We start from the raw sequence: 10,246 nt of genomic DNA on the forward strand, positions 1-10,246 counted from the left end.
GTAGTCCAGAATGTTTTATTTTCATGATAGCCTTCACTTCATCCCCAGCTCTACTAAGTTCGATATCCTCTTAGATAGCAAATCAAACGCAGTGTGAAATAGTAAAAGAACTCAATGGCACCCAAGACGCTAAAGCCGAGGAAAAGCCCTGCTGCGCCACCAACAGCAACTGTAATGACATAATTATTATATTTTTGAGGCATAACAGATTATTGACGGAAGTGCTCAACTTCACTCACCCAACAAATCGGTCATTGTAAAAATGACTTGACGCTTATACAACACCTGCGGCCAGGTAGTTACTTCAAGACCAACTGTAAAACCGGTTTGAAAAACGTTGAGGTTTGCCAAGACCTGAAATGAAACGAGCGTGGAGAAATGAAAGTACGGGCGAAACCGAATTTAATATACTCAGACCAAGATTTAACTTTAAACAAAAGCGTATTTTTGTATTTGCTGTATTCGACGAACAAAACTAGCACTCCTATCGCACGTCACAGAACCTTAGACGAAGACAATATCCGATGAAGCGACACTTGGAGTGTTTGAGAGAAAGATTTTGCGCACGATTTTTGGACCTTTGCACGTTAGCAATCGCGAATATCGCAGGCGATGGAACAATGAGCTGTACGAGCTTTACGGCGACTTAGACATAGCACAGCGAATAAAGATTCAACGGCTTCGTTGCCTGGTTCATGTCGTTCGAATGGATGCATACGCTGCGGCTCTTAAAGTAGGTACTCGTTGCGATACCAGGGGCTGGTAGCAGAGGAAAAAGAATGCCCAATCAAGAAGTTGAAGAAGAAGGCATGCTATTTCTTTTTCTCAACCTAACGGCAATAGCACACTTTATACCGATTCGCATCACACAGCGCTTCCATAAGCATCACGGATCACGATATATGATACGACAGCTCCGACCCCAGCCCCATTTGACGATATGTCATAACTGGCAAACAATTGCCTGCAGCAGTACATTTAAACAGAACAAGTGTGGAGCAGAAAAAAATATTTCGCCTAAGATCAGCTTCTTTAATTTGACTTGCATCACTTACTTGAAGCTAGCGCCAATCATACGAATAATCGGTTCACGACACGTCAACAGTCTGACAGTCTGACTGTCTCGTTTCCACGACAGTCGGTTCTACGTTACCGAAACGACCCGGATTTATATCCGGCCAAGGACTGTCACTGCAGCAGCATTCACCGAATGTAAGTATGGGGAATGTTTATGCTGCTACAACAACAACAACAACGTCAACAGTCTGCACCTGAGCAGTATTGTGACGGTTTGGTGTCAACCTCCGTCCAATCCAGTTAGAAATAAATTAACCCCAAACAGACCCTGCAGATAACCAAGAGCAAACTCAATCTGCACACCTCCATTCGCACCAGCTATAAAGGCTTTTCTGTCCAAAAAATAATTCCGTTATAGTGCTATTATCTTACAACCAAGACCCCCTAAACCTTTCAATACTCAATCCCTGCATAGGGTATCAAAAACTCATTGCCGATGACATGTTTTTTCTGCATTTTTCATGACAACATTCACATATCATTCAGCATTTCATTTATCCATAACTGGGGAGGATTGGCAGACCAGCATTGGTTTGCGAACTGCGGTAAATCCTTTTGTCTCATCGCGATTCGAAGAAATAGGAATGGCGGAGAAATGGCTGAGCAATACTTTCGATTGCACTTGAGCTTGTCACGCGAGAAAAGCTAGAGGGAGCGATAGTTGTTCAGCCGGCAAATTCAGACAAATTATTTACATATAAAATGCAAATCATGAATTTGAAGGATGGTTATTTGCGCGATTATTTCTTGTGATACATTGGTTTAATGGGTCAACTTGGGTAACCGATCATTGGATGCGAGGCTGACGCTCTAAGAAAGTTTAGTTCAGTCGAAGGCACTTAATAAAATGTTAGCTCCCGAGAGACCGCATTACTGGTTACTGGTTTTCAGTAATTCTTTGAGCCTTGTAAAATAGTGTAGCTATTCCGACAAGAACGTCTTGGATTTCTTGGATATGGTGCCAATTGTGGCTGTTACTAACTCCTGCTGGAGCAGCTGTAACTTTTAGAGGTAGAAAAGCTGCAGATCGTGTACTTTGTAGTGCTCGTTCCCAAAATAACATTTCAACAGTCTCATAGAACCGAGTTCTGTGAAGCAGCTTCAGTTGTTAATTAAAATGAGTTGAATTCAACCAGAAATGATTTTAACTTCGGCTCACAGTTGTGGTATAAAAGCACGCAATGAATCATAGAATCACAATCATCTCTAATCAGAACTTAGCACAAAGAGTAGGAATGATATGTGAATAGTCGTAGCCAAGAAGTCTTGGTTAAGCTATCGTAGTTGTACGTGTTCACTTTGGTTGGTTTCTAGCTCACATATTTACATTGCGGAAGACTGTGTGGTACAATTCTGTAATCTAGCTTATAATGGTAGCGTATAAGATGGATTAATATTAGACGTTAACCGGGAACAGAGAGATTTCAGGATGGAAGTCATCGGCATACTAAATAGATTTTAAGGGTTCGGCGAACGCTTATCCACTCAAAACCTATGGTAATGAAACCATTCATTTACATAAAACTTACAGTTATTTTTAAACGATGAACCCAGCGAACCCCCAAAGACTCCGTAAGGAGGAGACCTTATTTACCAACGATTTTTTTTTAAAAGGACCCCCTAAATCAGCCAAAGATAATATAGATGGAGTGTTTGGAAATTATTTCATATATTTATAAGTAACACCACTTTTATAAACTTCGATTGGGCACCCGGGTCTGGCCGGACTTTTCTCGCCAAACTTTTTCGACTTTGAACGTGAATGTAATATATTTATATTATATTATATATTAGTTAACGACTTAAACTTCCAGGTTCATAAAATTTAATTTTCTATGGATTTATGGATATAAGCTTTTAAAAAGGATCCTCGAACGGGACCGAAGAAAACCAGAGGAAGGTTACCAAACGAATGCAAAAGCGAGTGAACATCAACAATATAGCAAAGCAGCACAACGTGAAGTCTGAACGTTCCCTTGCGAGGCCGTTGAGGACTCCTTCGACTCTGCTTCGGAGCGGAATGAGAAACGACTAAGTAAAATTTGTGAGATTGTTGCACCTCGGCTTAACTGAGGATAAAAAAAGCTAAAGGCGAAACAAATTCGCATAGCAGCAAACTTTCCTCACAAGGGGCTGCCAGTACATTGCGCATTCGAACATATAAGCAACTTTATGGTATAAGTTTTCCTAAATTGCAGAAGCTTATAGCAGCCTAAGCTTAAAATTTATATTTCCTATGCGAGGAGGTTTTATAATAAAATTAGTACAATAGGTTCAACGTTTTAGTTTTTAAAATCACTTTAAATCATTTTGCTCACCTACCTCCACATTTTTTATCACAACAATCCCGTTATAACAAGAATCCATGCAATGGCAATGTACAGTTTTACGGCTTTTTAAACTTTGCAGGCGACGAAAGGACTCTGAAAGGAAACAAGAAAGCAAAACACAAATATTTACATTAAAGGCTCAAGATAGTTGTTTTATTAATATGGAAGAGCGAATATGTTACCCCTATTTAAGAACATTTTTTATCTACACTCCAGCAGAGCATTACATACAGGGTGTTTCACGCACAAGTTTATTATAAAATCAATTGGAAAAAATTATATTCAGTTTGCCAATGTTTGTGGAATAGTTACGGCTGGCTGTGCGTGGGCCAAGCAGGCAACCAAATTTTCTCAGTGGTTGTGTGGTGCGACGCTTCTGAAGCCAGCAATATTTCCATCCCAATTCTTACAATTTTTAGTCACAAAAATCGTGCAGGCATGGCTTTGAAGAGCTATAGACTGAATCTAAAAATGGTTTAATACGGAAATAAAACTTGCTAAAAATCTTGCTTCTCGCCATTGAAGCCTTAAAAGCACTTTAGACATAATTCGACAAACATTTAAAATACGCGCGGGGCTACGAGAGTATTTGTCACTTGAACATGAAACTTTTTGTGCAAACTCCCATAAATATTTAAGTATGCATGTACTACGAAAATTAGATAATACATAATTTTTTTTTTAATCTTTACTGCGTATGATCCCTGAATCAATCTTTGTAAGCCATCTTGATTTCAAATCCACCATCATCACCATCACCCCCGTACCATTCATGATACTTACCCGCATTTTTAGCTACACAGGACTTCAGCGTGGAGTAATAGCATACGGGCTTGGGTTTACGCACTGTAATATAAAAATTGCATTACTTTAAATAGAATAAATTTTTCTTTTCTTCGATTTTTCTATTATGACAAAGAATAAATTTTCATAACTTTAGACCCACCTCTGTTGGGATAGAAGTGCGGTATGCATTTACATTTTTTATAAACTAAATTAAGTCGACATTCTTGCATACAAAAGCTCTTCGTATAGATTTCAAAGTGTTCCAAATTCGATTCATGATGATACCGACAATTACGTTGAGCCACTGTAGTCGCTCTTGAACATTTCATAAGTAAAATATTGAAGAAATTGAAATAGAAATAAAAACAGAAAAATAGAGTAAATAATAGGAGGTAATAATTTAAAATTAATATTTGAATAAATTTTGGTTAAGATTTGATAAATTTGTGAGAAAACTTCAATTTTTACAAACTTCTCGTATCCCTCCTCGGCAATAATTTCAAATGTCTCAGCCTTATAGTAAACCGCCTCATTTGTATAGAAAAATTTTTGCTCAATTTTCAAAGCATCGTGGGGAGAATGTATGAAAACCTGTAAAAATAAAAATATTTTAATAAAAGCAGAAACAGAAACATGTGGGATGTGAGAAGTGGCAAGTTCAAAATTCCAATTAGGACATTTGCTGATGAAGTTAAATAAAATATCTTTAAAAAGACATGCCTAGATGTTGTTTTACAATAAAACATGTAAACATTACATTTTTTCAGGTTTGACTACTTTTATTCAAAAGACGGCTCTCAAAAATTATGTGTAAAAAATGGCATCATTTAAATGTCCACGTCTGCAGGCTGTCATACGAAAATTAAAATTTTCAAGAACTCGATCACACATTGATTGATTCATGATTGATGTTGTGTTTCAACTTTGGAATCATTGTTGGATTATTCCTATAGATTTTGCTTTTCCAAAAATCCCGTCTGGTCTGTCAGTCTTTTTTCTATGCTCCACAGAACCAGTTTCTTGAAACTTGTTCACCAACTTTTTAATTAGCGCCTCTTTCGATTATTTCCACCAAAATAAATCACGAACTTCATGATATGTTTTTCTTAAAGATCAATCATTTTCATAATAAGTTGGAATATTTTGCTATGATTATTCTATCATGTAATACTGTACATTTGTCAAACGTGACATAAAAAGATACCGTCTAGGAATTATTCACGACTGAAATCTAGGTGTCACTTTTGATAGACCATAGATTGATAGATCCTTGCTAGATGCACATTAGGGTGCACAAAAAAAAATTGTAATGGTAATATGCCCTAAATTTATTATAATTTTTTGGGAATTCCTGTTGGAAAAATGCATTCCGTAAATTTGGTATGAAATGCCTACTAATCGAAATTTTTTATGTTTGCCTTTTACTTTGCCTTTCCAAATGTCCAAAAAAGGGTAATCTGCCTTCTTCTTCTTAATTGGCGCGATAACCGCTTACGCGATTTTGGCCGAGTTTAACAAAGCGCGAAAGTCATTTCTTTCTCATGCTAACCGGCGCCAATTGGACACACCAAGTGAAGCCAAGTCCTTCTCCACCTGATCTTTCCAACGCAGAGGAGGCCTTCCTCTTCCTCTGCTACCATCAGCTGGTACCGCATCGAATACTTTCAAAGACGGAGCGTTTGTATCCATTCGGACGGCATGGCCCAGCCAACGTAGCCGCTGGATCTTTGTTCGCTGCGCTATGTCTATGTCGTCGTAAAGCTCACACAGCTCATCGTTCCATCGTCTGCGATATTCGCCGTTGCCAACATGCAAAGGTCCAAAAATCTTACGCAGAATCTTTCTCTCAAACACTCCAAGCGTCGTTTCATCGGTTGTTGTCATCGTTCACGCTTCTGCGCCATACGTTAGGACGGGCATGATAAGAGTCTTGTAGAGTGTTAGTTTTGTTCGTCGAGAGAGGACTTTACTGCTCAGTTGCCTACTTAGTCCAAAGTAGCACTTGTTGGCAAGAGAGATTCTTCGTTGATTTTCAAGGCTGACATTGTTATCGGTGTTAATGCTGGTTCCTAATTAAACGTAGTCTTTTACAACCTCGAAATTATAACTGTCAACAGTTTTATTCAAATTACGGCTCTCAAAAATTATGTGTAAAAACTGACATCATTTAAATGTCCACGTCTACAGGCTGTCATACGAAAATTAAAATTTCCAAGGACTCGCTCACACATTATCGCATTCATGATTGATGTTGTGTTTCAACTTTGGAATCATTGTTGGCTTATTCCTATATACTTTGTTTTTCAAAACCACAGCCAACTTTTTAGTTATCGGCTCTTACGGACGATTATTTCCATCAAAATAAATCACGAATTTCGCGATATGATCGATGATTTTCATAATAAGTTGAAATAATTTTCTATCGTTATTCTAACGCGCAAAACTGTACATCTGCCAAAGGTGACAGATGGTTGGCAAATGTCAAAGGTGAGATAAAAATGATATCGTCTAGGAATTATTCACAACAGTAATGTAGGTGTCACTTTTGGTAGACCCTTTATGTACAATATATTACGTAGTTTGGTAAAGTTTGCTAGATAAGCATTAGGGTGGACAAAAAAAACAAAAATTGTATTGGTAATATCCCCTAAGTTGATTATATTTGGATTACTGCATTCTTTGGAAAAATGCATTCCGTAAATTTGGTACAAAATGCCTACTAATCGAAATTCTGTAATCTGCCTTACTTTAAAAAAATACTTAGACTAATATTTTTACAAGGTCCCTGGAAGTCTCCTAAAAAGATATGTAATAATTAAAAACCAAAAAAAAAACAAATACTTCTTTGGTCGTAGAGCAAATTTAGGGGGTATTACCAAGAAATATTTTGGGGTTAGTACCAAGAAATTTTTTTTTGTACCATAATATATATATTTACACCTAGATAGAAATGGCGAAGCTTTTTCTTATTTTCTAAAATTTTCATGTTGAGAAACTTACCGTTATACCTCGAGTTTGCTAATTTTAAATACAACATTCCTTGGGCTATGAGCCATAGTATGATGTCGTTTAGATTCTACGATTTTTACCAGGGTTATCGCATGCACGGACAGACAAACAAACAAAGAGGCATTAAAAAATCGATTCCGGTCGTATAAACCTTTATACATATATTTCTCGACCCCCAAAATTTAATATGCAATTTAAAAAAAAAAAAAAACAGAAAAAACTAAAACTAGATGTAAATTTTTTTTTTCGTAGAGCAAATTTAGGAGATAGCATTAAGATATTTTTTTTTGTCACCCTACTACGCCTTTTTACACGAAGCTATACCTACTTGGCAAATATTTGATATTTACAAAATTACCGTTATATGTAAAATCGGCGCAGTTACGAGGGGGCCTTATATATGTCGGGATTTGGCAACCCTGGTGTTGCAATCTGGCAACTGACAGCTGTATCGCAAAGTTTGACACTTTTTGGCTTTTACGTACTCAGAACGTTTTGAAATACCAGCGCTATTTGTGTTGTTTACAGTAACTTAAAAGATTCATCTCGGTCCAAAAATGGAATTAAATCGTGAACATTTTCGTGCGATTATTTTTTACAACTTTCGACGTGGATTAACTCAGCAACATTGCATGGATGAACTTAATTCATTTTTTGGCGATGAAGCTCCATCAAGGACCAGCGTTTATCGATGGTATGGTGAATTCAATCGTGGCCGTAGTCCACTCCAAGACGAATTTCGTGAAGGTCGTCCAAAATCAGTTGTCAACAGCAGTCGACTGTATGGGTGTTTCAAGATGAGCCAAATCCAAGATGAGCAAATGGTCGCCTGTTTTTTCGGAAAAACTGGACATGTCGCAACCGTACCACTAGAACAACGCAGAACTGTAAATTCTGAGTGGTTCACAACCATTTGTTTGCCAGTTGTCTTTCAAGAAATTAGGAAAACCAATCGCCAAAGACGGATCACTCTTCACCAGGACAATGCGAGCTCTCACACATCGGCTCAAACAACTGCATGTTTGAGCACCCAAAACATCGAATTATTGGGTCATCCGCCGTATAGTTCTGACTTGGCACCGAATGACTTCTTTTTATTCCCGTACATAAAAAACAAACTGAGAGGTCAACGTTTTTCAACACCTGAAGAAGCAGTTGCGGCATTCAGAATGCATGTTTTGGAGGTACCTCATTCAGAGTGGCAAAAGTGCTTCGAAAATTGGTTCAAACGCATGCAAAAGTGTATAGATCTTCATGGAGAATATTTTGAAAAACAATAAAGAGATTTTCGATGATTAAAATTTGTTTTTGTTCTCTAATCCCGACATATAAAAGGCACCCCTCGTATACCCCAGTTTAGCTAATTTTCAATACAAACATACCTTCAATTAAAAGTTTAGTCCAAGTTGCGTTCAGATATCTCAATTTTTACTTGAGTCTTTTACGGAGCTTTTCCTACTCTGTTTTAAGGACTTCCGTGCAAACATACAGACATTGCCAAATCTACTCTGCTTAGACATTTTGGCTTACAAATATATTTGTATACATATACAATATTTCTCGACCCCATTAAGCCGCTACAAACTACCGTTATTTGAATAAAGTAATGTACCATGCTCTTAAATGCACACATCCGTTGCCAACTGTTTTGGTTAATTATCGCCCATTCACACACTTTCGCTTCATGACTCATATAATTTGTGCTGGCTGCAAAATGAAACGTTGCAGTTGCTTGCAACCATCTCAAACTCACCCCAATGCTTTCAAATGCTTTCGGCACCGACAAAATCAACAGAACGCTATCGAAGTAACTACCCAACAGCATTTTAAAGTGGTCCTTATTGATTTTCGGATATTTTCCAAATATCGTGTAGCGCGCCGTATACTCATCCTGCAAGTAGCTGTTGCACAAGTAGCATATGCCAAACTCAGTAAGCACCTGACGCACCACAAAGTTCCTGAAGCCATCGTTTAGTACGATGACCTCATTTTCGTCGACCATTTGCGTAAAATCGGTGGTCAAATTATATATCAAAGACATATAATTGGCGGGTTTAACACGCAGACGATCCAAGGTGCCGTCGATGCTCGGACGCGCAGTGATATTGTCGAAATTGAAATAAGTCGAATTGGCCAAGGTCTCAAGGAAGATTTGCAGGTCCTCTTTTGCTTGACCAGTGATTTTCTTTTTGCTTGAAAGAACACAGAAATAAATAAAAAATTGATTGCTTATACTTCGAATACAACGAAATTCTTGGAGATATATTTAAATACGCACTGGCAATATTTATCGAAGAGCTCCTGACTTAGTCGGCGCATGGGGCATACTGTGAAACTGGGCACCGGTAAGCGCCAAAAGTAAAAATCGCGCTGAATACCCATCACAGTGCTCTTGGTTTTCCACTTATCGATCGCTTGGAGACCCGTGAAGATGCACATGCCCACAGACACGATTAGCAGTAGTAGCCAAAACAGGCTTTCGTGGTTTTGTAAATTTATTTTTAATTAATTAAATTTTTTTAAATGTTATGTAAATGGCTTAAAAATACCCACTGCTCAAGTAAAGTGAGTTGCTCTTTGACCAAATACACGAATCCATGAATACAACTTTCGGTGAAATAATTTTTTACATATAATCCAATGCCTTTCAGCCAACGGAAATTGCCACAAAAATTTTGCCATTTTGTTTTCGGTTGCGGGTTTTGATATTTTGGCTGCACTTGAATGTACATTCTGGTTCCGACTCGGATGTGCAGACTACTCTCACTCAAAATCAATCCTTGCACTGTTATTTTTTATTTACAGCTATTCGATGTGGTTTCACTCTAGGCTCGCATGATTGATTAAATATTCATTCGCAACAAGCAAAGTGCATTAATTTTTTTAATAAAATTTTGTTAAGTAGGTGCATATATTCGTCAATATGCGTGTATGTAGGTATGTAAAGAGCAGATTTTTAATGCATTGCCATTTGCTGGAACTCTTTATGAAAACCAACTTAACTGACTACAATTTGTTTATTTTGCAATAACCGCAAAACCTTC

General features: G+C 37.6%; 1 protein-coding gene across 1 annotated transcript; it reads right to left on the reverse strand.

Annotated features, from left to right (window-relative positions):
• Positions 1-36: 36 nt before the first annotated feature.
• LOC128863380 (sodium channel protein Nach) lies at positions 37-9,934 on the reverse strand. The gene is made up of 9 exons (XM_054102508.1): positions 9,756-9,934; positions 9,481-9,678; positions 8,956-9,394; positions 4,666-4,784; positions 4,354-4,508; positions 4,191-4,253; positions 3,400-3,500; positions 240-354; positions 37-169 (listed from the first exon to the last, which is right to left on the reverse strand). Exons 1-9 carry the CDS (start codon positions 9,932-9,934, stop codon positions 54-56), a joined length of 1,485 nt encoding a protein of 494 aa, XP_053958483.1. The 3' UTR covers positions 37-53.
• Between the last annotated feature and the right edge of the window lie 312 nt (positions 9,935-10,246).

This window comes from Anastrepha ludens, chromosome 5 (genome assembly GCF_028408465.1).
Source record: "Anastrepha ludens isolate Willacy chromosome 5, idAnaLude1.1, whole genome shotgun sequence".
Classification (NCBI taxonomy): Eukaryota; Metazoa; Arthropoda; class Insecta; order Diptera; family Tephritidae; genus Anastrepha; species Anastrepha ludens.

What these genes read in the sequence shown, in the direction of transcription:
- LOC128863380 (XM_054102508.1), bottom strand. Translation starts at nt 9,934, where the DNA reads ATGTACATTCAAGTGCAGCCAAAATATCAAAACCCGCAACCGAAAACA. An exon ending in GCACTTCTATCCCAACAGAG is followed by an intron (nt 4,254 to 4,353) that starts GTGGGTCTAAAG and finishes TTTATATTACAG; the next exon opens with TGCGTAAACCCAAGCCCGTA. An exon ending in TTGTGATAAAAAATGTGGAG is followed by an intron (nt 355 to 3,399) that starts GTAGGTGAGCAA and finishes GTTTCATTTCAG; the next exon opens with GTCTTGGCAAACCTCAACGT.